The 26784-nt window shown below is 42.4% G+C and overlaps 2 protein-coding genes and 3 non-coding genes across 5 annotated transcripts in view; 1 reads left to right on the top strand and 4 right to left on the bottom strand.

Moving 5' to 3' along the window:
• Positions 1-903: 903 nt before the first annotated feature.
• RPS12 (ribosomal protein S12) lies at positions 904-3676 on the bottom strand. The gene is made up of 6 exons (XM_042939861.1): positions 3574-3676; positions 3401-3451; positions 3100-3216; positions 1942-2044; positions 1413-1514; positions 904-993 (listed from the first exon to the last, which is right to left on the bottom strand). Exons 2-6 carry the CDS (start codon positions 3412-3414, stop codon positions 931-933), a joined length of 399 nt encoding a protein of 132 aa, XP_042795795.1. The 5' UTR covers positions 3415-3451; positions 3574-3676; the 3' UTR covers positions 904-930.
• Positions 1119-1248, bottom strand: LOC122220869. The gene has a single exon (XR_006203035.1). It is a non-coding gene; the product is annotated as a small nucleolar RNA SNORA33 (small nucleolar RNA).
• On the bottom strand, positions 1609-1685 carry LOC122220874. The gene has a single exon (XR_006203040.1). It is a non-coding gene; the product is annotated as a small nucleolar RNA SNORD100 (small nucleolar RNA).
• LOC122220857 lies at positions 2800-2872 on the bottom strand. The gene has a single exon (XR_006203024.1). It is a non-coding gene; the product is annotated as a small nucleolar RNA SNORD101 (small nucleolar RNA).
• A 10688-nt stretch (positions 3677-14364) lies between the features above and the next one.
• Positions 14365-26784, top strand: part of SLC18B1 (solute carrier family 18 member B1) — a 29117-nt gene continuing 16697 nt past the window's right edge. The window contains exons 1-6 of the mRNA XM_042939860.1: positions 14365-14545; positions 15713-15852; positions 19654-19749; positions 20702-20775; positions 22046-22193; positions 25035-25191. Coding sequence (XP_042795794.1) covers positions 14503-14545; positions 15713-15852; positions 19654-19749; positions 20702-20775; positions 22046-22193; positions 25035-25191 — 658 coding nt within the window. The 5' untranslated portion in view covers positions 14365-14502. The remainder of the gene's footprint in view (positions 14546-15712; positions 15853-19653; positions 19750-20701; positions 20776-22045; positions 22194-25034; positions 25192-26784) is intronic.

The following is a 26784-nucleotide window of genomic DNA, read 5'->3' as shown; positions in this document are numbered from 1 at the left end:
CCATGATGCTTTGAGTTATAATTAGCTCAAATTTCATTTGAGGCCATTCACTCCACCACTGTAGATACCACATGGAGGACAACTAGCCTTCAGCTATACCCGAGATGGCTATAAAACCTAAAGTAGGTCTTAGACAAGGGCTTAACCCTGTAAATTCCCAACATGCAGAAGAACACCATGCAACTGAGCATTCAACACACCTGGAGCAGCTGGGTGGCTTAGAGCCCAACAGTGCAGAGCCTGCAAGGGATTTTCTGCCCTCCCCTGCTTGTCTCCTAAACTTACAAACCCATCTGGCTCCAGTTGTTTCACATGTGCTCCCATAACTGCATGGCAATACTGGGAAACTACACAAGATAAACTCAAAAGCATCCCCAATTTACATGAAATTGTGATGACATTTCCACGAATCCTACCTAGCTCAGTAATTCATGCTCAAACCAATATAATCAACTCGTTCCAGGCTTATTGAAATACATGGGTCATCACTAATTCCCCCCACAGATTGTGACTTGAGTATCCCGCTTCTGAGCTTTAATACTTTAGTGTGACCTTCAGTCTGCTGTCACAAGTTGTAAAGACACACCCACCCTTGACCAGCCTCAGCCCATTACTCCAGGTCCTAGGCTGTTCTACCCTCAGTTGTGGTGAATGTGCACCCACCCAAGAAGCCCTGGCTGTCACGAACTGATCACTGCAAAGCCAAGTTTACTCAGGTCATTCTGTTTTCAGTTGTCAACACCGAAGTTACTTACTGGTTGGAGTAGGCCTTCATTTAGACACCAGGAGACAAATAACCTGCTTCTAGTAATTTGGCTAATTTTACAATGATTATCTTTTGTCTTTTGCTAACAGAGCCCTTATTTTACTGCCCCCAATAAAATAAAAATTAAAAAAAACAGGTGAGGAACAAGAGTCAAGTTTATTTGTTCATTTCTTGCATTTGAAGTATTCCTCGATGACATCCTTGGCCTGAGACTCTTTGCCATAGTCCTAAAAAATAAAAAGCAATTTTTTTGACTAGCATTAATAACTCTACCAAGTTGTTAGCATTAGTTATGGTGAAGCTTTATAAAACTAGTTCGTGTCTTATGAAAATGTTTCCCATCACTAAAATTTCTTGTAGCCATTTTCAGGGACCTTAATGACTTCAATGTCTTTAAGGCTCGTAACATGGCGCTCCTATTGCCAGCGTTTTTTAAATTTCTGCAGAAACACATTCAGCTAAGCAGATTCATTGGCCGGCTTCATTACAGCCTATTTTCCTTTTCTGAAAAGCTGAAAACGGACTCCGAATGTTGAAAATCACACATCTTTTTCGTTGAGGTTCTGGACTTTAACAATTGAAACTGAGTACAGAATTATGCAGTTTCCCAGCACAACCTTCACCCCAGAGATAAAAACGGACTTACCTTAACCACCACACAACTGCAACCAACCACTTTACGGGGTTTTCCCTCCCTGTCAATTTTACAGAGGCCGACCCATTCCCCTAGTTTCTTGTTGTCATCAACCTATTGGGACGGAATTAAGAGGGGGAAAAAAAAAAAGATCACCATATCAGCAGACATTAATACTGTAAGGACAGTAAGTCAAACAGAGACGGTAGCTGTAGTCAGATAGGGTGACATGGCAGTTTCCTCATAGCAGTTCAGTAGAGGGAGCCAGTTGTCATCATGTACAGCACCAAAATCACCCAGAAGCACTGCCACTTTTTTCTGTACCAATACCCAAATTAGCAACTCGTTCTGCACAAATGAAGCATTCCCATAAACTAGCCCAAAATACCAAGTTTAAGCCATGTTTTTCACAGCATCAGAAATGACCCATCTTTATACAGAACTTGCTCCGGTATAATAGCTTTAACCCAAACATGACCCTAACTGGCTCTATTTTCACGACGCTAAAGCATCTCTCAACTCAAAAAAATGGACAGCTTACCTTAATTAGGTTGATCTGGTGCTCAGCACAAAGGGCCTCCACCAACTTGACATACATAGGCTCATCGCAGTTGGATGCAAGCACACAAAGGTGGGCTTGGCGCCTGAAATGCACAATCCAACAGAAACCGCAACTCGAATCTGAGCCTACTACTACCGACCCTTTACGAGAATTATCTTGGCAATGGCTACACTGGGGGAACACAAGCAGCACCCCCACTGGAGAACAACATAACTGCCTCAGTTTGAGAAGCCGGTCAAAAAACATATATATTCACACGTCTTTAGAACTACCAGGCCTGCAGTGATTCCCTAAAAATACCAACTTCACATACAACCGGTTTACCCATCTGTGGCCAAAGAAAAATCCTTTCCTGAGAGCCACTTACACGTTTAAAAGGCGGTATGAGAAACGAACTACGATATCGGAGTCGTTACCGGCTACCGGCCTAAAAACTTAATACTGCCCAGCACTACCATTGTACAAACAGCGCAGGGGCTTCACGCCAGGACCTGAAGGGCTTCCGGCAGAGTGCAACTTCGCTGGGTTCAAGAAGCCACTCTACACCAAGGCGAACTAAGAGATCTTAAAATATAACCCGGCTGTAAGAAATTCCTAAAGGGCACGGATGCTCCACTCCAATAGTGAACACACACAGTTGTCTTGCCCACTTAAATAACTGAAAACCTAAACGGGTGTTTTTACAAATATTTCGTACTTACGTGGGTTTCTACGGCTACCACTTTCTGAACTCGTTTTTAAGTCCAGTTGCTTCTGCAACGTTAGCTTGAAATCCTCTAGTTTCACTAGAGGATACCTATCTGCCCCCTAATGTGAAATCAGCCCCACAACCTACAGGTTTGTCAGACTATTAGGTTTCACTCACAGAAAGAGTGAAGGGGTATCCGACAACTTAAGTCATCATTCAAACACTGTAGTCTTGCTTTAAGAATAAAGCGCTCATCCCCACTCCAAACGAACCCACATACTTTAGGTGGGCCACACAGATCTGAGTTCTGATACCTTTTCCTAGGTTTCCTGTAGGACGGATGCCATTCAGAACTTTTGTGCTAACACCATGAACTTCACGCTTCCTCTCCTTGGCTGCAGTTTTGTTCCGGTTCCAACAACCCACAGTATTGAGACTGATACACGTACTTGTCTAAGGCTTTGGCAGCTTCGCGAATTCCACGTGCCAGGCCATCGTGGATGAGGGCGGTCTTCAGCACCTCTTGTAAAGCAGTATTAACGTCCATTACACCTCCAGCAGCAATGCTGAAAACGGAGCAAGTCAAAACCATCACTAAACTCCCCACGCACCACCGGACGGCTTGGGACTCAAAAATCACAAACGAGGCACAGCAGGCGCCCTTAGGAGGCCGCGGCTGACCCTGAGACCCGACAACAGGCTCGCTGCCCATGCCCTTCCCCGCCCCCACGGCTCCGACCCAGGACTCACCCTTCCTCGGCCATGGCGGTGGGTTACGGATGGAGCCGAATCTTGACCGCACTGTAATGCAAAGAAAGAAAAAAAGGTTAAAAAATTAAGACACCAGTTGAACAAACAACCCCGCGCAAGCCCAATCCCGGCCAAAAGCACCACAACCACCACCCCAGTACCGTTCAACTCACCCCGAGCCTCCGCCTCCGCGCGACTCGGCGGCGGCAGGGAAAGAGGTCGTGCGCGCCCGCATGACGGTATTTAAGGGCTTCCCAGGACCCCCACCCCCTAGGCGCATGTGCACTCCCTTTCACGAAAGAGGTGGCTCTGGTGGTGCCGGGCTTCGAGAATTTCTATTTCCGGATTGAGGCCAATCCGAGGCAAGATTACTCTTAGTCTTCCGACTCTCCGCTGCCGGTCACTGTTACGAGCAACAGGCACCAACGCGGGCAGCCTCACATCATCCTTCCTCGCCAGGGGCGTGGCCTACGGAGGCCCAGAGAGTGGGTTCTACGGAGCGCGAGAAGGGCCAAGCGCGCGTCTGCGTGGTCTTAGCTCCCTGGTTCCTTGTCTTCCTCGTTAAGTCAGTACCTCGTAATTTCCTGTCGAACCCATTAACTGGGCCTTCCTGCACGGCCCGCTTTCGCATTACTTCTCAGTTACTCTAGACGTCTGCGAGTGTGTCGTTTTGTGCGTGTTTTGTTGTGAAACGAAAGCCGGCACGTCTTCACTGCTAAGTACGCCGCAAATTCTTTACCGGCGTTGTGTGACTAAAGTGGAACCTCTGGTTAGGTGGTTGGTTACAGTTCCTAAATGCAGTTGGTTCTAAAATTGTTTTGTTTTGTTTTTAACGCCAGATTGTTCCCGAAATTCGTAAACCCGCGCAGATCGGGATTCAGTAGGTGCATTTTATTAGGTGCATTTAAAACGCCTACGACGCGCCAGACACAGGAACTGGGTTCGGGATATAGTAAAGAGAGAACGTAGTCTTTGAGAAATCCGGCATGAATTTCGCCGTACAGACCTGGAAGAGTTAGGAGTGGAATCTGAGATCCCTGAAACTGACTTTTACTGGAAGCAACATTTTGAATTTTGCATTGATTGGTCATTCTCCTGTCCCCATTTCAAAACGCAAACATATGAAGTACGGCCGCATATAGTCAGTAGTCCTTTTGCCTTTTTTTTTTTTTTGAACTTCCTCTCCTGATAAGCCCCCAAGCCTGTTGTTGCAGGATTTTTTTTTACGTCAATACCCGGGGTTCATCATTGTCTTGCGGCTTTGAAGAATGAAGAGGTGGAAACAAAATAAAATGAGCAGCAGGCAAAAGTTTATTAGAATGTAAGAAAGGAAGAAAAGTATGGAAGCCCTCCTTTCAGAGAGGTGGCATTCGAAAGTGAATGCCCAGGACCCTAGGCAAGGGTACTTGCTTTATGAGCTTCTGGTTGCCCTCCCTTCCCCCTGGTTCTTTCTCTGCTCCTACCCATATTGGCTTGATAACTAGGCGCTGGGTTGTCCATTCCTGATTGGCTCGTTTCCATTGTATGAGGGGTGCTCTATGGCCATACCCTTCTTGGTGGGTCACACGGTGTTGTGGTCTTTTTTTAGTCAGGCCTTTTGTCAGATTTCTGAGAGAAATCTGGGGGGTGGGTAGTGTCTGTTAGATTCTTAAGAGGACCCTTGTGCCTGAGGGGGTTCGCTGTGGGCCTACACTCTGCATTGTTCCAAAACTTGTGTTTTTCCCCACCCAGGGACCTTAGGTCTTAATCTTTCCCTCTCTGCCTCTTGTATCCTATCTTTTGCCTATCACTGTCAGCAATTATTAGGTGTTTGATAAGTGCCAGCACCATGGATACAGTGAGCAGATAATGTGAGACTCCCCAAGTCTGTGAAGAAAACAAAAATGGGTAACATGGGTGCGGGGCAGAGTTAACCAGAACAGAGAGAGACTGGAAGTTTAATACATTTATATAGTTCCTTTTTGGCTTTGTGTGTGCTTTCAAATTTCCATTTTAAAAGTGTTGAGCTGCTGTTTTCTACTCATAACTCCTCCTAAAAGGATGCTGCTCACTTAGTTGGCGATTTAGTTACCTAGTTAACTTTTGCTTAAAAAAAAAAAAAAAAAAAAAAGCTGCAGGATTTTTAAGGATGAGATTTATTCCTGCCACTCTCATGTTTGTGGCCGGATTAAGATTTGAACCGAAGATTAGAATACCTAAAGGCCACAGGGAAGGTACAAAGCAGCATGGGGGTCAGAGAGTGGGGATGATGTGGAAAGACAAAGGATTGAAGGCTGTGGCAACATTTGAAACGGGAAAACACAACAAGAACAATTAAAAGCATCCCAAACAGGGAAGATGAAGGAAATGGAGAGTAAGGGCAGAGGCACAGATGTCTCCTTGACTGTTTTGGAAGTTATCATACCGCATTTGTATCTTTGAAAGAGAATGCGGTAGTTTCAGCAAATGTGTGATTAAAGTTAATAAAAGTTAATATGCTAAGCATTAGGTTTCATATTAGATGTCTTCCCCTCCCCCCCAAAACCCAAATTGGAAAAAAAAAAAAAAAAGTTTAACTTTTTATTCATTTTTGAGAGACAGAGAGAGTGAGGGAGGAGCACAGAGAGAGAGAGAGAGAGGCAGAGACACGGAATCTGAAGCAGGCTCCAGGCTCTGAGCTGTCAGCACAGAGCCCAATGCAGGGCTTGAACCCACGAACTGTGAGATTGTGACCTGAGCCAAAATCCCACGCCCAACCAACTAAGCCACCCAGGCGCCCCTAAATCTTTTTTTTTATGTTTATTTTCGAAAGAGAGTGTGCACGCACGTGCACGAGGGGGGGGGGGGACAGAGGATGTGATGTGGGCTCCACACTGACAGCAGAGAGCCAGATGTGGGGTTTGAACTCATGAACTGTGAGATAATGACCTGAGCCTGAGCCGAAGTCAGACGCTTAACCAACTGAGCCACAGAGGCGCCCCCAAAACAAATCTTAGAATGTGAGAATTTGGTAAAAACTCAAGATACTTAAAAGGGGAAAATAATCATTCCCAAACAATGTATTTACATAGGGGGAAAACAAGTACCTTTTAGCTTATGTTGTTGGTTTCTGTCTTCTAGAAGCTGGTAGTCTAAAATATCATGGGTCTATGCCTTAATATTTCACCTTATAAATACCTTTTCTATCAGTTATAAACCTCTCTCCTTAAAACCAGAGCTACAATTTTTTTTTTGTTTTTTAAAGTTCTAGTAATATAGCTGTTTCTAATCCCAGGAATGAGCTTAAAGGACACACTGGTGATTCAAGGAATCTTTAATATAAATTCTCCTAGTTCACTTGTTTAAGTTTACCTCCTTTCAACTTTAGATATTGCCAACAGTTGGAAGACAATGGTTACATAGAGACTAAAGGCCAGTTACTGATTATAATACTTCTAGACTGTACCCCAGTGTGCATCTGAAATACACATGAAAGTTAAATTCTGAAGTTTGCTTTAGGAACAATAAACAATAAGTAATTTTGTTTAGCACTTTCTATATGCCAAGTAGTGTGCTAAATTATCATGTATTTTCTCCCTTGATCGTCCTTGAGAGCCTATGTGGCAGTGGTCTATTTAGCCCCCGTTAACAAAGTAACAAAGCAAGCTCAGAGAGTTGCTGAAGATCACACAGCTGGTAAATATTGAAGCTGGTATTTGAGCCCAGTGGGCTTCAAAGCTCATGCTTCCAACCCTACATCCATTCAGATGATTGCCCAGATGTGGATGAGAGGTCACAGAATTCAGCGATGACTCTTCACCTCTCAAGTTGGGAACAATGTGACTGGTTCTACTTCATCATGCTAAAAAGTTGGATAGACGGAGAAAGGGAATACTGCAGTTTAAGGCAGAAAAAGAGAGCAGTAGAAATTTAGGTTCTTGATCTAGGTGTAGATGTATTAGTTTGCTACAGCTGCCATAACAAAATATCGAAAGCTGGGTGACTTAACAGAAAGTTATTATCTCACAGTTCTGAAGGCAAGCGGTCTGAAATCGGGTGTCTCCAGGGTTGCCTCCTTCTAAAGCTGTGAGGGGAAATCTGTTCATGCCTTTCTCCTGGGTTCTGGAGGCTTGCCAGAAATCTTGGTGTTCTGCTATGGCAGTATGAAACACCAGTATTCACGTGATGGTCTCCTTATCTATGTCTGTGTCCAAATTTTTCTTTTGTTTTTCAAAGTAGGCTTCATAACTAGTGTGGAGCCCAATGCAGGGCTTGAACTCACGACCCTGGGATCAAGACCTGGACTGAAATTAAGTCAGATGCTTAACCGACTGAGCCACCTGGGTGCCTCCCCCAATTTTTCATTTTTTAAGGCTACTAGTTATCTTGAATTAAGGGCCCACCCTATTCTAGTATGACCTCATCTTAACAAATTACATCTAGAACAGCCCTGTTTCCAAATAGGGTCTTGACGTGATTAGGACTTGAACATGTGTATTCTGAGGGAACACAATTCAGCCTGTAACAGATGTCAAAGAAGGAAGAGATGTAGGACAGATTAAATGCTAGAAAAGATCTTGGAGTTGAACTTCAACAAGCTTCCTTGGAAAACAAGAGCTGGGAAGAGAAGCTGGGCCAAGGCACGTTAAAGATTTTACATCTTGGAGAGGTGGGGACCAGCTAGCTGAGCGGAGTCCAAATTTCAGCTCACTTTGTAGCCTTGGGCAAATTACTTCCTTTTGTGAGCCAGCCAAATTGTGATAATACTGTGATATTGTTACGAGGATTACATGGAATGGTTGCTTAAAGTGTTTACCCCTGTAGTTATTATCTTATAGAGAACTTCGTATGAAAATAACTGTATATGGAAAGGTTCTTAACTATTACTTTCTCCTGTCCTAAACCACACAGCGCTTAGTAGAATGATTTGCATGTTGGAATCACTAAACTAATGTGTCCTGAAATGAACACATCGAATGAAATAAGTTTCAAGAAGCAAGTGTGTAGACAACATAACCTAAAAGAAAGCCACGTGGAGAACGGCAGGCGTAAATTAACATCTCTTAGGACTTAGCTGGAGGCTTAGGGCATCCCAGGAAACCACTATTAATTTGAAAACTTTAAAAATGTCCCCACCTTTGGGGCTAGAAAAAAAGCCCAAAGGATGGAAATGGGAGCTAAGAAATAGGAGAAAACTCAGGAACCATCATCCCGCTGCAGCTCGGGAACATATAGGTCTAGTCTTGGCTTACATAGCATATGGTTTTAAACATACTGCAGAAAATTAGTTGTAGCTGAAGAGAGGTTTGGGCCAAAGAGGATAGAATCCCAGCATATCAAGGGTAAAATCAAAGGAGAAAGAAAGGTTGGCAAGAGGGAAGAGAATAAGAAAGAAAATAAGGAACTAGACGAGTAAGAATGGAATGAATTCATAAAGACTGTAGGTAGTAGCTTGTAAAGTTAATCTCTGAGGCCTTTAATTGGAAAACCTAGTTTATTAAGGGGGAAAATGGTGATAGGGGAGAAGGGGGTGAGGTGATTGAAACGCTAACTAGGAAGCCTATGTCACTAGGTTGTATATTTGGAAGGTTTTGTGTGATTCTCATCGAACGTTTCCTAAGTGTTACTAAGAATGTTTTCTCAGTCCTTATTTTTATTGTTCCCCAGACTTGTTTGGGTGCTATAGCTGCTTGCTACAGGGCTGATGCAGGATTGTGGAAACTAAACATACTGAGGAAGATAAATAGAGATAATACTTAAAGTTTATGAATAATCTAATTATGTACCCAGCAACACAGGTAATTTGTAAATGAAAAAGAGCAGTGGCCAAGAGAGCAGACCCTGATTCTCCTCTCTATCATTTTCTGAGTCTGTAGCTTTGATCAAAATACTTTTAGTCTCTGATCCTCAAGTACCTCAGCTGCAAAATGTAATAGAATGAGATGTTCTTAAGACTTTTGGTTTGGACATTCTACGTCATCATCTTGAAACAATAATTTAACTTCGAACAAATGTCGAACGTTTATGTGGTCTGCTGTATTCATTTTCTGAAATCATATGACTTCATGACATGACACTGAGCTATAGCTGATGCCAGCTTCCCTCCTCTGTATCCAAGTTATAGATGATGTCTTTATTTGTAAATGACGGTTATTGGTTGTTGTTGTTGTTGTTTTTTCTGTATTAGGACAACAAAGCGTGTTCATTGTAGAAAATTTGGATAATACTGTACCAATTATGGTAATTTGGGTACAACCGAATGACCTATGGCCAACATTTAAAAAAAAAAAAATGAATTTACTGGTAAGCTATTGGATGGCTCAGAGAATTAAAGGGTTTGCTGAGCAATCAGATTTGAGGAATGCCAGACACAGGGTGGTTCTAGGGATCTTGGTTCTAAGAACTCATGAAAAGTCTCAAAGGCAGTGCTTTTCAAATGAACTGACTGTATGGGAGATTTTTCACCCAATACATCACAGGTTATTAGCTTAATAAAATACAGCATAACTACTAGGAGTTTCTGCAAGACTAACCATCTTGCAGATAACAAATGTAAGCCTAAAATTTTTTTAAACAGCTACCTAAAGACACTGAACAGTAACCAAAGGTAGACAGAACTGGGGGTGGGGGTGGGGGGGGGGTGAGGATCGTGGTGATCAACACTTGAAAAAAAAGAATAGCAGTGGCTAAATTCCCTTTTTTATGGCTTCTAGTATAAGGGCAGACCCAGTCAGTGCCCTAGGGGCAACTAATAGCCCAGATTTGTCAGTTTTACTTCCTGAAAACCCAGAGGGCAGAGTTTAGAACAACCACAGCTACTGGAAATGGAGAGGAGGGGAAAATCCCAGAGAGACTCAGAAAGGTGGAGGCCAATATTCTGCCTAAATCTCTGGCTGGCTTTTGAACTACACATGCATGGGGCAGACTCCTAGAATCGCAGCCAGGGACAAACAAAATGCATGGCAATTTCAGCTGCTTCCCACTAGGGAAACAGATACAAGGTTTGAGTCAAGGCAGGTGAACTCTTAGTGAAATTTTTTAAAAAATCAATATTATTGGAAAGAATACAACAGAATCCAGAGTCCCTGTGACATATTACTCATGATGTCCTTGCTATGATACAAAGTTATTACATATACTAAGAAACAGGAAAATATGACTCCTACATAAGAAAAAAGGCAATATGGAGACTGAATCCAAAATAATCAAAATGCCAGGGCACCTGGGTGGCTCGGTCGGTTATGTGTCTGACTGTTGATATCAGCTCAGGTCTTGATCTCAGGGTTGTGAGTTCACATCCCACGTTGGGCTCTGTGCTGGCACGGAGCAAAAACAACCAACCAAACAAAATAACCAAAATGTTAAAATATCAGACAAGCATTTTACAGCATCTATTAAAAAGGTGCTCCAGAATATAAAAAAATAATAATTTTCACAGTGAATGAGCAAATAGGAAAAGTATAAACTACAAAAGAGGATCAAATAGAAATTTGAGAATTGAAAAATAACATGTGAGACATTTACCGGAAGGGCTAGCAGTCGACTGAAGATGACAAAAGCAGGACTCAATGAATTTTCAGCTAGATCAGTCTGAAATCATCCAACTTGAAGAACAGAGAGAAAAACTAAATACAGCTGTAATGATCTGTGGGACAAAATCTGAAAGGCTAACATATATATAACTAAATGCATATTTCTAACACATTTGCAATTGGAGTTCCAGGAAGCAAAAGAATGAGACAGACAAAAACATTTAAAAAAATAATGACCCAAACCTTCCCAAATTTTATGAAACACACACATTTACAGATTCAAGAAGCTCAGTGAACCCCAAGAAGTATAAATACAAATAGACACATATCTAGACATATATAGGGGAACTACTGAAACGCAAAGAGAAAATTCCAAAAAGCAGCCAGGAAAAGAAAAAGGTACGTAACATGCAAAATTATACCGATTTCTCTTGAGAAATTATGGGGACCGAAAGCAGTAGAAACATGTCCTGAAGAGGCTAAAAGATAACAACTTTCTCCTCATACTTCTATATCCAATAAAAAGATCCTCCAAGAATGAATTTATCTGGGGGAATAGCATTCCAATGGAATAAAATACTCCATTTTAGTTTGTAAAAAAAAAAAAAAAAAAGTTCCATATGTGTCCATATGTTTATGACGAGTATAAAAAAAAAGTGAGTGGATACTTGTGGTAGACTAATAAATGGCTCCCAAAGATGTGTCCACATCTTAATCTCTGGAACTTGTAAATGTTACCTCATTTGTAAAAAAAAAAAAAAAAAAAAAAAAAAAAAAAAAAAAAAAAAAAAAAAAAAAAAAAAAAGTCCATGCAGATGTGATTCAGTTAAAGGTATTGAGATGAGAGCATTTTGGACTTTGGCTCAGCGAAATTAGTGTTGAACTTCTGGCCTACAGGACTGTGTTGTTGTTTTAAGCCACCAAGTTTGTAGTAATTTGTGACAGCAGCCACGGAACACTAATATGATAATATGTTAACCTGTAATACTGACCGTGTGGAGGGAAGGTAGGAAGTAGAGATTAGAAGTGGAGAGAAAGTTAGGAATATGAATATATGCGACAATACACTTTATATAAATGAAAGGTAGATGGATGCAAAATAAGAATACACATTTTATGGGGGGGTGCCTGGGTGGCTCAGTCGGTTGGGTGTCAGACTTTGGTTCAGGTCATGATCTCACGGTTTATGGGTTCGAGCCCCGTGTCGGGCTCTGTGCTGACAGCTCAAATTCTGTGTCTCCCTCGCTCTCTGCCCCTCCCCTGCTCCCGCTCTCTCTCAAAAATAAATAAACATTTTTAAAAAATTAAAAAAAAAGAATACACATTTTGTGAAAATATATACCAACAAAAAAAGAGCTGTATTAAACATATAAGAATGGGGTACCTGGCTGGCTCAGTCGGTAGAGCATGGGACTCTCAATCTCAGGTTGTAAATTCAATCTCCATGTAGGGTGTAGAAATTACTTAAAGATAAAATCTTAAAGGATGCAAAAATGATTGCTGATGGAGGGGAGAGGAAAAGGAATGGAGATAGAAATAAATGGCAACAGAAATGAAAAATCCAGCTGAAAGATTGGAAGATAAAGTAGGAGGAAACTCCTATCAGGTGGACCAAGAACAGTAAGAGATCAAAAGTAGAAGAGAATTAATAAATAAGAGGGCCAGTCTGGAAAGAGAACAAAAAAGGAAATGTAATCATCAAAAAAATAATGCAAAAAAAAAAAAATCTCCTTTACAGTTTGGTGTTAGATTGAAGAGGGAACATAGATTGGAGAAGCCAGCAGGGGTTAGATCATAAAGATTCTAGAAAGCCACTGGAAGGAACCTTGCTAATGCTAATCCTTCTGTTTAGTATGGCTCTGAGGCTCTCCTTACCTACCCAGGAATTTTTGCATAAACTTCAAGACCCAAGGTAACCTCTCTTCCTCAGGAAGCCACCCTGGACTGGTTGAGCCAAAGTAAATAGTTCTGCCAATATGCTTCTACAGAGTTCACTGTATCATAAGAAATTATTAATAGACGTCTGTTTTACCTGCTAGATGGAAGTATGCTACTTGAGGCTGGTTGGGGCTTACTCATCTTTAAATTCACCATGCCTGGAACAAGGTGGTCATTGGATAGTCTTTTAAATTTTATCTTGGCCCCAAATCAAGAATTTCCCAGATAGTTAGCTCTTCCCAAGTAGTAAATAAGGTGAAGATAAGTGAAGCCTCAGTGTGTGTGTAGGTGGGGTGTGGTGCGAGCAGGGAGTGTTGTGATGGTGACAGTAAGGTGGCGGCTTTTGTGGTCCAGCTCCAAGCACTTTACAGACCTTATCACCAGTGCTCACAGCCACCCACAAGCCAGGCATCAGTGCCCCAATTGTGCACGTGGAGAAATTGACCTTGTCCTCCAAAGTCACCAACAGAAAGTAAGTGCCTTGCCTTGGAACTCAGGCCATCTGCCTCGACAGGTGTACTCCCAGCTATGCTTCCTCGACATTCACCATAATTCTTGCAAATATTTTTCTACTCTGGGTGCTTCACATCAGTTAATCCAGTCAATTCATTTCAAGTTTACTCGCGTATGATTTAAGGGATTACAACCACTACGTCGTTTACTCACCCGGAAGTGACCAAGAGCAGTGCGGACGGACACCTCTCGGTGGCGTGCGTCCTGTCCCCTTTACCCACGATTGAATTGGCTTTAGCTTGGTTTGTTTCAGAGAGATTCAAAACGGCTGGGGCCTGAGGGTGGGCTTCGGGTTAGAGCTTCTTCTCCCTCTGCAAGGGGTTCAAGTTCAGGGCCTGGGAGAGTTCTCTCAAGACTTTTCTCCTCTGTAGCACTGCTTTTATAAATACCGTGTGTTTGGGGTTGATGAGGACTAATTTTCTTTTTTTCTCTTAATGGTTATCTATTTCTGAGAGAGAGAGAGAGAGAGAGAGACAGAACGCAAGCAGGGGGAGGGGCAGAGAGAGAAGGAGACACAGAATCTGAAGCAGGATCCAAGCTCTTGAGCTGTCAGCACAGAGCCCCACGCGGGGCTCGAGCTCACAAACTTGTGAGATCATGGCCTGAGCCCACGTCGGACTGACCTGAGCCCATGTCGGAAGCTTAACCCACTGAGCCACTCAGGCGCCCCATGAGGACTAATTTTCTTAATTCACATTAGCACCTTTCAGTTCAGGCACGGTAACTCTTCTGTGCCTATATACGCTTCCTTTCTTACTGCTAGTAGAAATACACTTTACTCATTTTAAACTTGGGGGTTCAGCTACCTGGAATGTAGATTAGCCCTTTCCCACCCCATCCCAAACATATCCAAGGTCGTGAATTACTAAAGTAGCCTGAGTTTTTAGGGGAAAAAAAAAAAAAAAAAAAAAGGCGGTGCTCCACCCCGCCCCGCCCCCGCCCCGCCCCCGCCCCGCCTCCCGGAGCCCCTAGCTGTCTGCCCCGGCTGCCAGCAGCTCCGGGCCCAGAGCTGCCCATTGCGAAGCGACGATGCCTGGGTCGGGCTGAACAGGCGCCGCCGGCTCGTCTGCCCGTGCGAGGTCGAGTCCGAGGAGCGGGCTTGGTCCCAGGAGCCCCGGCGCCGGAGTCCGCGCACCGTGCACCGCGCATCGCGCACCGCGCATGGACGCGTCGGGGGACTGCGAGGGCCCACGCCTCCCCGGAGGTGACCGATAGCGGCACGGACGGACACCTCTCGGTGGCGTGGGTCCTGTCCCCTTTACCCACGATTGAATTAGCTTTAGCTTGGTTTGTTTCGGAGAGATTCGAAAAGCCTGGGGCCTGAGGGTGGTGTTCGGGTTAGAGCTTCTCTCTCTGCAAGGGGTTAAAGTGCAGGGCCCGGGAGAGAGAGTTCTCTCAAGACTGCTCTGTAGCGCTGCTTTTATAAATTACCATGTGATTGGAAATGCATTCAAATTAGTATGCCATTAGACAAAGGTAAAACATTCCATTGTTGTTCCTCCCCTTTTAACTTTCACTTCCCTTCCTCATCTACTCCAGAAGTTTTACAAAGATTCTTGAGACTTCCTCATCTTGCACAGATTTCCTTTCTTTCTTTCTTTCTTTTTTTTTTTTTTCCTGGACCGCAATGACAACCTCTGAAAAGTAGAGCAAACCAAGTATAGTCTTCTTCCTTAAATTTCTTTTTTTTTCCAAACCATTGAACTTAAAAATGACTGATAGATTCGCTGAATATTTGAAACTGAGTAATTGACCTGTTGTCTTTAAGTTAGATGAAGATTTAGCCTTGGGAATAAGTATGAAAATGATCGGTGCAAAAGGCCAGTTATTAGTGTAAAATGTGTATTGATTTACCGATTTATGGGACTTGTCTCTCCAGGAGCATTACCATTGTAAGATGTCATTTGCCAATTGAATATTTTAGCTTGTTTTCTCCCCCTTACACTTCACTTGACTTCTACACTACTCCAGAATGCTTAACCAACAGCTAAGGTGACATGTTTAGAACACTGTTAAGTCCATGGAACGTATGAGGCTGGTAACTTCATTATAGTTACCTTATATTTTAGAGAGTAGCACCCTTTGGATATCACCTTGTTGCCTCATCCTTCTTGAAGGAATTTACCAAAGGTGGAAGAAATAGTGAAGGCAAAACAGATTTCAGATGGTTTGATAAATTCTGCCCTGAAAATGAGGTGTTTTCAAAATGACAGTGTTGTACCAGATTTTGTGTGACGTTTTATCAAATGTGGTATATTCAAAATAGCCCTTAGCTCAGCATGTGTTATCTTCACATGGCACAGAAGTGACATGTGTCAACCTCAATCAGCAGTCCCAACATGCCTGTGACTGTAGCATGTTTGCATTTAAGGTGATGGCCCTCCAGGAGGTACAAGAGAGACATCCAGACAGCTTTCAAGAGAACAGCTTTTTGTGCTGATATCGGCAGCTTCCATTAACTTGGGTTCTATGATGTGCTATTCTATCCTTGGACCCTTTTTCCCCAAGGAGGTGAGACATTTTAATATTGTTATGAACTCTAATTTTTTTTAAAAAAAGCCCTTTGCATTATTTCATTTTACAATATGTGAAATGTGAAACTCTGCATTTAGTAAAGATGATGCATAGAACTTCAGTAAACAGAAAGACTTCTGACAGAATATTTGACACCAGATATAAAAACAATCCAGTCAGAAAGAATATCCTCTAGGGAAATAACTCACCTAAATATAACTGACCTTCTGAGGATTGCTTTGCTTACCATGTAGTTTTATAAATCTTTGTTTGGTTTCTGCAACTGAAACAAAGGGGGTGCTTTGAGTAACTGAGATTTGAGTGTTACTGCAAAAGGTCTGTGCTGAGACAGGAAGTCTGTCTCCTGGAGTTTTTCGCTTATTAATATTTTTGGAATTAGGAAGACATGATCCACTAAATTCCCTTTTTCTGACTTGAATTTCTGATGGTATCTAATGGCAATGGTTTGTCCCAAGGAAGAATTCTGGTTAATACTGATTAGCTCTTTGTAATCATTGCCTTTTATGTGGTGTTAGGGTTTATAGTTCATGGCACAGACTCACAGGGAATTAACCCCTAGAGAATCCACCTGGAATCTGGAGGTAAGTGGGACAGAGCATGAAACTATGGCTTGCAACTGGCTTGGTTGCATGGAGATGATATACCCATGTGTTCTTTTCTATTGTTTAGAATGTTTGTTTGTTTATTTATTTAGAGAGAGCGAGCAGGGGAGAGGCAGAGAGAAAGGGAGAGAGAATCCCGAGCAGGCTCCATGCTCAGCACAGAGCTCAACAAGTGGCTTGATCCCCCAATTGTGAGATCATGACCTGAGCCAAAATCAAGAGTCAGACACTTAACCGACTGAACCATCCAGGTGCCCCATCCGCCATTCTTCGTGTTACCAAGGAGAATGGCTATGGTTTCTCTGCCAAAGGAACAATGTGACTCTGTACCCATACAGTGCTTTTTAGTCTTCAGTGTGATTTCCCACACATTTATCCCATTTGGTCTTTGCAGCTACTCCCTAAGGCAGCGTAGTGAGAACGCCATCCATCATGTTGTCAATGAAGACAAGACTCAGAAGTTCAGCGACTGGCTCAATTCGGTTCTATTTACTGAGTGGGAGTGGGAGGGGTAACCGTCTCCCACTCTAGAGTGTGCAGGCACTGGATGCATTAGGACAGAAAAAAGATCGGGAAAATATCCCTCTCTTGTCTGCCAGTTGGGAGTGAGACAATATGAAAAAATATTGGTCTTCAGCAAGGTAGCTCCCAAGGTGAACCACAGAGGCAGGGGTGTTCTAGGAAAGAAATCACTTGAGATAGTCATGGGATTAGCACAGGGAATAGCACGATCTCCGGGAAAGCAGACAACTTGATGTGGCTTGAGCCTGAGGTGGAGTGAGGTCCAAGAGGCAGCAGGTCTGGGGAGGAGACAGAGCTAGAATGCAGGGGTCCTTACACGTATGCTGGAGACATTAGTCGGTGAGAAGTTATCAGAACAAGACAGACGAGACTGATCAGTTTTGGGATTTGGAAAATATAATGATGGGTGGAGCCTGCAGAGTTACGGCAGAGAGGAGCTGGAGGAAGTAGAATGATGCCCAGTTAGCAGGGCATTTCCTGGCTGAAAACTGGGCAGCTGGCTCAAACTTCAGGGCACTAGAGCAACTAATGTTAGCTTCTGCTTAGTGGAATGCACACAAAGGAACACCAGACTACAGATGTGTGTCTTTCGATTTTGTTAATAATGTTTCCAATCCCTTTTAAAAAAAATTGACAAAATGTTGACGTACCATGTTAGTTTCACGTCTACAACATAGCAAATACACAATTCTGTGTATTATGCAGTGCTCACCACGGTAAGTGTAGTTACCATCTGTCAACATACAAAGTTATTACAGTATCTTTTAAGTTTAGTTATTTATTTTGAGAGAGAGAGAGAATGAGCGAGCGGCCGGGGGGGGGGGGGGGTGCAGAGAGAGAGAAAGGGAGGGAGAGAGAGAGAATGACAGGCAGGCTCCACACTTTCAGTGGGGTACCCGATGCAGGGCTGGAACTCCGGAACAGCGAGATCACAACCTGAGCCAAAGTCGGATGCTTAACTAAGCCACCCAGGTATCCTCAAAGTTATTACAGTATTATTGACTATATTCCCTATGCTATACTTTTAAGTTTCTGATTTAGTTTTTTTTTGCTTACAAGAGGGAAGGCTGAAGGAAAGAAAACAGAGGCAGAGAGAGAGCGCTCTAATTTTAAAAGGTCTAGATACAAAGAGTGGGCTCTTCCTTTTTGTTTCTTATTAGAACCCTGTGGTTGACAAATGCACTGGAAAAACTTACCCTTCCTCCTGCATGCTCTGTTTTCCTTCCTTCTAGCCAGAGCTAATTAGGCAAAGGAAAAACAGGGCCCTTCTTAAATTCTAGAGTAAGATTCCTATTTCTAGTCCTCCTTTTTCTGGCATCCTCTTTTGTTGTCACAGGATAACATGTGAACCAGAAATTGCTTTTAATAGCTCTTCTTGCTTACTGATGTGAAGCAGGATCCACATTCCAAAAGTCATATTTAGCTGCTGCCATGGAATGTGATTCTAGGATATCTGAAGTCACCATCCCGTCTCTATGGTGAACATGGGAACCTGCTCAAGATGGAAACTGTCATGGCTTCTGTGACCCTATAAACTTTGCAAGTCTGTACCCTCATCTATAAAATGGGGCCCACTAAAAATATATCCTTTATTTCATTGTTGGTAGAAACCATGTAAAACAGTGCTTAATAATAGAGATTCTGGCTCATAGTGGGGGCCAGTAAATGTTAGTTGTGAGGCCATTATATAAGTAATGTCAAACTCTAGAATACTTATCATATCTATTAAGCAAAGAACGTGGATAATGTGGCTTGACCCATGAGTGCTCTTTCTACATCTTTATTGACTCCTTCGATGATACCTTCCCTCTGAGGTACCTGTTTTAGTTTGCTGGTGCTGCCATAACAAAGTACCACAAACTGGGTGGCTTCTGGAGCCACCAGTCTGGGATGAAGGTGTTCACGGGGTTAGTTCCTCCTGAGGACTGTGAGGGAAGAGTCTGTTCCCGCTTCTCTCCTTGGCTTATGGATAGCTGACTTCTCATCCCATCTGTCTACTTTTGGTTTTATTGCCCGAGCTTTGGTGTCCAATCCAAGAAACCATCGCCAAGACCAATGTCAAGAAGCACCTCCCCCCCCCATATTTTCTCTGGGGAGTTTGACAGTTTCAGGTCTTACATTTAAGTCTTTTTGAGTTGATTTTGTGAGTGGTGTAAGATGGGGGTCTGGCTTCATTCTTTTGTTGGTGCATGTCTCGTTTCCCCAGCGCCATTTGTCAAAGAGACTATCCTTTCTTCGTTGTGTGTCCTTGACACCCTTGTGGAAGATCAATGATCATATATGTGTGGGTTTATTTCTAAGGTCTCTAATCTGTTTCATATGTTTGTATTTATGCTGTTTTAATTACTTCAGCTTTGCAATTTATTTTTGAAATCACAAAGTACGTTGCTGCCAGCTTTGTTTTCCTTTCTCAAGATTGTAAAGCTAACAGTTCTTTAGGGGTGTGTTGAGTGAATAGTTTCCATGTCAGAGACTAGGTTTTACCATAGTTTCCCTTCCTTCCCCATCCAGCTTATTTTAAAATAATAATCTTTGAAAATTGCTACACAGGTAAAGGTTATAAGAAAACAATGCTCTGATCTGATAGCTCCATTTTTCCTCACTGATGCTAATTCGTCTGTCAAACTTTGTTTCCTTTTTCATTTCTTTAAAGGCTGAAAAGAAAGGAGCCAGCAATACAGTTACCGGTATGATCTTTGGATGTTATGCTTTATTTGACTTGCTGGCATCTTTGGTATTTGGAAAATACGTGAGTATTAAAGTTCATGGGAACATTTTAAGTTTTGAAAGTTGTGTAATGACCTATTCTAATCTATAGGCCTCGAATTTCCATTGATTCAGAAATAACCACCATTATATTTTATGAAATACGCTCCTGTTGATAACTCCGTTCATAGGGTTGATTGATTTTTTTTTTGTTTTTATTTGAATTTCAGTTGACATCAGTGTAATATTAGTTTCAGGTGTGCAGTGGGGTGATTCAACACTTCTATATAACCCCTTGGGCTCATCACAACAAGTGCCCTCCTTAGTCCCCTTCACCTATTTCACACATTCCCCCCCCCCCCCCCGCCCCCACCTCGTTCTGGTAACCATCAATTTGTTCTCTATAGTAAGAGTCTGTTGTGTGGTTTGCTTCTTTCTTTTCTTTTTTTTCTCTTTGCTCATTTGTTTTGTTTCTTAAATTCCACGGATGGGTGAAATCATATGGTATTTATCTTTCTCTGACTGACTTATTTTGCTTATCGTAATGGGTTGATTGATTTTTTTGCTTCTTCCATGTTTTTAAGCAATGTGTGTTGCCATTCCACTAAAGAATTATTATAATAGGGGCGCCTGGGTGGCTCAGTCGGTTAAGCGTCCGACTTCGGCTCAGGTCATGATCTCGCGGTCCGTGAGTTCAAGCCCCGCGTCGGGCTCTGTGCTGACAGCCGAGAGCCTGATGCCTGTTTCAGATTCTGTGTCTCCCTCTCTCTGACCCTCCCCCATTCATGCTCTGTCTCTCTCTGTCTCAAAAATAAAATAAATGTGAAAAAAAATTAAAAAAGAAAAAGAATTATTATAATATTACATTAACTATATTTCCCAAACATATGTTTCCCAAATCTTGTATATTTCCTGATACAGTGGGTTTGTGTTTATCTGGATGTAGACTTGTAACAGTCGTCGATTTACCGACTCTTCTCTGACATTTATTATAGCTTGTACATATTGGAGCAAAATTTATGTTTGTGGCAGGAATGTTTGTCTCAGGAGGAGTTACAGTTCTCTTTGGGTAAGTCATGCTCTGATCTGTTTGGGAGCTTGAACAGATTTCATAATTTATCTTCAGCTTAAAATGTTAATGAATTCTTTAAATCAGTCCGTCCCATTGATTAACTGTTGAGGGCTCAGCGTGTAGCTATTGGGTGATTTAGAGGATGGGACTAATGAAGGACAGAGTCTTCTAAGGGCTGAGCATTAAGTGGCTTCTGAATCTGTTCATTAGGACTGCTATGAGTGGGAGTGACAGAAACTTAACCCACTTTTCGGAGTCACAGATACATTTTGCCTCGAGCAGAGAAAGTGCAATAAAGAATCAGCTAGAGAACATCAGGACACAAATATTAAAATACTGCCATCGGAAATCTATCTCAAGCTCCCAGTTTTGCTTTCCTCTTCTTGTGCTTTGTTCATGGACAAGCTGTCTGCTTGTGGTGGCAAGAATTCTCCAGCAGCTCCCAGAGGAAGAGAATGCCACTTTTCCTGGAATTCCAGGAGATTCACAGGATGGAGCCCCTGGCTTGATCTTTGTTGGTGACCTATCCCTGCATCAAGGTTAATGCAGGGGAGGGGGTACTCTGATTGGCCAGGCTTGAGTCATATGCTCACTTCAGAATGGTTCCCTCCGTTGCTATTTCCAGGAAAAGGGAAAATAGAGGCAAAATAGCTGTGGAAATTCTTAAGCTTAAGAATCCTTAAATCAGCAGCCTAGTGGCAAATAATATAGATGAGCCTACACAGCTTCTTGGGGAACATAGGAGAAGGAAGAGTGCTGTAAGATTATGATGAAGTAAGCTAGGAAGCCTTCGTGTCAAACTAAGTGGTTTTTTTTTTTTTTTTTCCTTTTCCTTTTTCTATTTTTTGGCAGGGGAAGGGGCATGGTCTTCTATTTTCTGCCCCACCCCCCTTTTTCCCCACCAAGGTTTGAATCCTACCACTGAGGGATACCTGAAACTAAGAAGTCTTTCTTTTGTATATGTTCTGGTCAGAGTGATTCTACATATCTCAGAGAAACTAATTTAGTGTTATCATTTAAACGGCCAATTGCATCAGAAAAGGGCGACTAAACTGTCATTATGAATCAAATGGTTACCCATCTCCCCCCCAAAAAGAGACTTCCCTTTGTATAATAAAGCAATTGAAAACATTCATATTCTGAAGAGATTTATTATAATAACTGTGTGAGATACTACTCTTTTCAGTGAGTAGCGGTAAAAAGGAAAAAATAGCAACAACAACGACAAACCAACTTGGCATTTGAGAATTGTCTTGTTCTTTTTTAGTGTGTTGGACCAAGTTCCAGAAGGACCAGTATTTACCGCTATGTGTTTTCTAGTGAGAATAGCAGACGCAGTCAGCTTTGCGGCAGCAATAACTGCGTCTTTTTCTATTCTTGCAAAGGCTTTTCCAAACAGTGTGGCCACGGTGTTGGTATGTATTTTGCGCGTTTTTCCTGTTTTCCTTTTAGCGTAGGCTAAAGTATTTGTTTGCCCTTCCAAGTTAAAGCTGAAATCCATTCTTCTAGACCTGCCTTTTTTTTTTTTTTTCTTTTCTATTTTCTGTGTTTTGGTTACCTTTTACCCCAATTACTGCTTCTAGCAGCGGGCTGTCACTGAACATACCATTAGTCTTATTTAGGTCTCTTCCTAGGTTTAGAGTCTACCACTTAAAAGAACAACACCTGCCCAGTAGTATTTTGTTGTCTCTCCGTAGCCCAGATTGTGGCTGAGCTGCCGGAGGCATTCCTTTGCTTTAGAAAAGTCATCCCTAGTGGCCACTTGAGTATATACTAATGTCCTTCCTCTACTCTTCCCAGATTCATGGAAGGAATCTTAGAGATCTTAAAGCCTTTCCCTGCCTCTGTGCCGTTTGCCGAGTGCTTTCTTATTTTCCCCCCAACCCAGAACTTGGTAGCATTGTATTAACATAATATGTTGGCTAGGTGCCTGGACGCCTGGCATTGGTGACGTACCAGATTTCTGTCCCAGCTCTTGGCTACTGCCTCCTTCACCCCAAGCAGGCTCTCTCCTGCCTGTCTCCTCTGGACCCATGCATTTCTGAAGGACGTGTGGTTTGCATAGTAGACCAAATGCAGCCCTCCCAACAAATAATTGTCCTTGAGACTTCAGGGCCTCATCAGCTTAGTACCAAGAATTTCCTCCTTTGCCCATATTAATACTATAGCTTTGGCCATTAAGTACAGTATTTGCTGTGGAGATCGTTATTTACTCCCATTTTAATTAAATATCTATATCTACGGCCGGCTAGCTACCTGCTTAGGTTTATTTTGGGTTGTACAGCCCTGTGGCACGCAGCGGTGGCCACTGTGATAGGTGTACTGCTTACATTTCCCAGAAACAACATTTCTCAGAAAGGGTTCTGGAGAACATGAGCCCATTGACATGCTCTGTAAAATAAGGTTTTGTGGGTAAAATGTTTGGAGCATATGTCCCTTCCAACTTAGAAACGTCCAGTTCACGGGAGTATATTAAGACTCCGAGAAATCCTGTAGTAAAGATATTTTCCCCAACTCAATTTGACTATGGCCACACTTTTTAACTCTTAAAGAGCTGCCGTTCTGTGGAACACTCTGGAAGGTGCTGCCCAAGAAACTCCTGTGATGACGACAGGAGTCCATTTGATTTTCTGGTCGACAGGGGAAATTAATGTTGCCGTACTGAGTTTCTGTATAAAAACTGTGGCCAAAAACTGACACCCTAACACGGTGGTTGTTCTGGATGGCTTCATGGTGATTACATGGAGAATTCCTGTATTCTTTAGGAAATTGAAAGTTACCAATGGAGTACTTTCGTGTCCTCTCTGAGGTCTGAGGGAGGATGTGAGGTTGCAAACCACAGTCTCTGTTTAACACCCCTAAAGACTACATTGATTTAAAATGGCGCAATTTCTGTAAGAGTTTTTTAATGGTAAAATATTTTCCATAACACCGTTTTGTTTATTTTAATTTTAATAAACGCCTTCTACATGGTACAAAGTTCAAAAGTTATAAAAGGAAATAGAGGATATAGTGAATGTATTCTATATGTTACTTTTCCTCAAGCTTCATAGACCCACCTGTTGTCCAGGCATCCAGTCCAACATCGTTCTCCCAGAAGGCAACAGGGATTATCGGTTCCTTCTAGAGTGATTCCATGTGTGTATGAACATGTATGTACACGCTCACACAAGTGCGCACACACACACGCAGGGCATGATTCCTTCCCCCTTTGTTTTCTTTACACTCGTGGTCGCATACTCTCTATGCTGTTCAGAACCTGGCTGATATGCTAACAATGAAACCATCTTGGAGATCTTTCTATGCCTATGGGTGAAGAGTTTCTTACTCTTTACCTCCCTTTAGTAGCAGTATACGGTACTTCACTAGATGGAGGTAACATACATCCATAGTTCCTTCAAATTGTCGATGAATATTGAGATCGTCTACGTATTTTCCTGGTGCAAACAGTGCTATAACACACAAGCTTGTGCATGCACCATGTCACATCTTTACGGTTCCCCGTATAAATTCAATTCCCAGAATGGCATTCTGGGCCAGAGAGTATGTGCGTTTGTAATATTGATAGATGTGCCAAATTACCCTCCTGTGTTCACTCACCAGCCGTGTCCAAACGTGCTTCTTTCCTCACTTTCCTGCCAGCGGAGTGTTTGATGGGTGATGGGTAAAAATTGTTACCTTGTGGTTTAACCGTTTACTTGTTTTTTTAAAGTGAGGGTGAGCTTTCTTTTACATGCCTGAGACGTGTTTGCATTTTCTTTCACGCGTCAATAGTCTGTTTGTAGCATTTGCACATTTTCCTATTGGGTTGTTCATTTTTCCCCCATTGACTAGTATTAGCTCTTTTGATATATTTGGGGAAATTAGTCCTTTGTCAGTATTTTTTTTTTTTTTTTTTTTTTACTATTCTTCATTTGTCTTTTTTATGTGCTTAACATCCATAGTTTTTTCACATTTTCATGTAATCAGATTTATGATTCTTCTGTGTCTTCTGAGTTTTATGTCATAATTAGAAAAACTTCCCCACCATAAAAAAAAAAAAAACAAAACCTCCTCCCATATTTTATTTTTCTAGTACTGCTGTGGTTTCAATATGCATGTTTAAAGTTTTGGTTCATCTTGGGTTTGTGTGGGTTTGGGTGTGTAAATTGTGAAGTGGATAGCCTTTTTTTCAATTAGCGTCCATTACATCTTTATTTGTGAATTCTTCAAACCAACTGTATTGACTCAATTCTCTTTTTTTCCCCCATTTTTAGGGAAGTCTTGAGATTTTTTCTGGCCTGGGACTAGTGTTAGGGCCCCCTTTAGGTGGCTTCTTGTATCAATCCTTTGGCTATGAGGTGCCTTTTATCTTTCTGGGATGCATAGTTCTGCTGATGGTACCACTCAACATGTACATTTTACCTAATTATGGTAAGACTGCATTTATTACTCACTTTAAGAATCCTAAATTGAAGTATTTTTATACATGTATAGGGGACCAAGTTAACAATACTCACTTTCATCTTGTATGCTCCATGGTAGATTTCTAGAGTACCCTGAAAGAGCTGATTCTCTTTTGAGAAATGTTGCTGTAGGTAGTTTATGTGAATTTCTATATATTATAGTTTTTTTCTGACCTTTAGAACTAACGAATATTTAATTCCTTGTCATAAAACATCACCATATAAAGTGTCCACCAGAGGTGTTCTTGGACCTAATTAAATATTTCAGAATGACGAGTTACCAAGGGCCACACATGGCACTGTCTTCCTGGAAGGCCACCAGATGGGAGGGCAAGGCCTGACCTTCTCCCCAGTGGTCCTCCCAGCTGCCTGTGCAGCACAGCCCAAGTACAAGGACACAGGGCCACATCAGGGAGTAATGGGGGTCACTCTGGCTTCAAACCTTCACACCCCGTAAGAGTCAGCCTATCCTGTAACAACTCCCTGGACATAGCTCTCAGGATCACCACGAGGGACGCGCCAGGTACAAGAGTCAGAACACTCAGGGAGGCACAAATCATGGTGTGCAGGTTCATGTACAGTTTCTTCTGTACCAGGCAAGGGTTATTCTCACTGTAAGCAAGATTGCCTAGTGACATAGCTGGCATTTTACACTTATCCGATGACGAAGGGAACAGAGCTAGAGAGCTAACTTGAAGGCTAGAGAGGAGAGAGCCAGAGAATGTTTCTAGAGAGGCACCACCGTGCTGAAACACGTAAGACGGTGGTTTCTACTTGTGAGAAGTACAACTACTTCTTCTACTGTGATTTCTGTGGTTGAGCGTCCTGGTTGCTTGGTTCACAGATGAACAATGGACCGATAATCAAGACACTGACACCAGGTCACATTGTCATGAAGCAGGGAAAAGAGTCACGTTCGCCCTTTACCACACTGTATGGGGGAAAGACTGTGTTTATTAATTAATGGTAGGGCAGGGTATTTAGAACTTGTGTAATTAGGCACTGGACCGGCCCCGATATCTGTTTCTCCTGGAGTCCTGGCCTGCTTCCCTCGCCTCCTCCCTCCCCCGACAATCTTTTGCGGCCCCCTCTGGTTGCCACCAGCCTAGTTACTTGATGGTCACTTCTCTTCATTTCTGTTAATCCTCAACTAAAATCTCCCGGCATTTTCATTGAACTCAACAAAGTCCCAGTTAGCTACATTTTTATGAACAAACTTTTTGGCAAACACTGGTTATCTATGGAAGGACCTTCTATTTAGATTGAATGGAAAAAACTGGTATTAATAAAAAGATCTCTGAGATTGATAATGTAAAGCCTGTAAGTATAGATTTAGGTGTTCTCATTAAGGAGTACTTTTTAAAATTAGTGTTTTGGGAGGCACCTGGGTGGCTCAGTTAGTTGAGAGCCCAACTCTTGATGTCGGCTCAGGTCGTGATCCCAGGGTGTGGGATCGAGCCCTACATCGGGCTCCACTCTGAGCGCAGAGCCTGCTTCGGATTCTCTCTCCCTTTCTTTCTCTGCCCCTTCCCGATTCACACATGCACTCTCTTTCTCTCTC

This window comes from Panthera leo, chromosome B2 (assembly GCF_018350215.1).
Source record: "Panthera leo isolate Ple1 chromosome B2, P.leo_Ple1_pat1.1, whole genome shotgun sequence".
In the NCBI taxonomy this organism is placed as follows: domain Eukaryota; kingdom Metazoa; phylum Chordata; class Mammalia; order Carnivora; family Felidae; genus Panthera; species Panthera leo.
Note: the sequence above shows the minus strand (reverse complement) of the source record. Positions and strands in the feature narration are given on the sequence as shown.

What these genes read in the sequence shown, in the direction of transcription:
- RPS12 (XM_042939861.1), bottom strand. An exon ending in GCTGCCAAAGCCTTAGACAA is followed by an intron (nt 2,045 to 3,099) that starts GTACGTGTATCA and finishes TGTGCATTTCAG; the next exon opens with GCGCCAAGCCCACCTTTGTG. An exon ending in ACCAGATCAACCTAATTAAG is followed by an intron (nt 1,515 to 1,941) that starts GTAAGCTGTCCA and finishes CCGTCCCAATAG; the next exon opens with GTTGATGACAACAAGAAACT.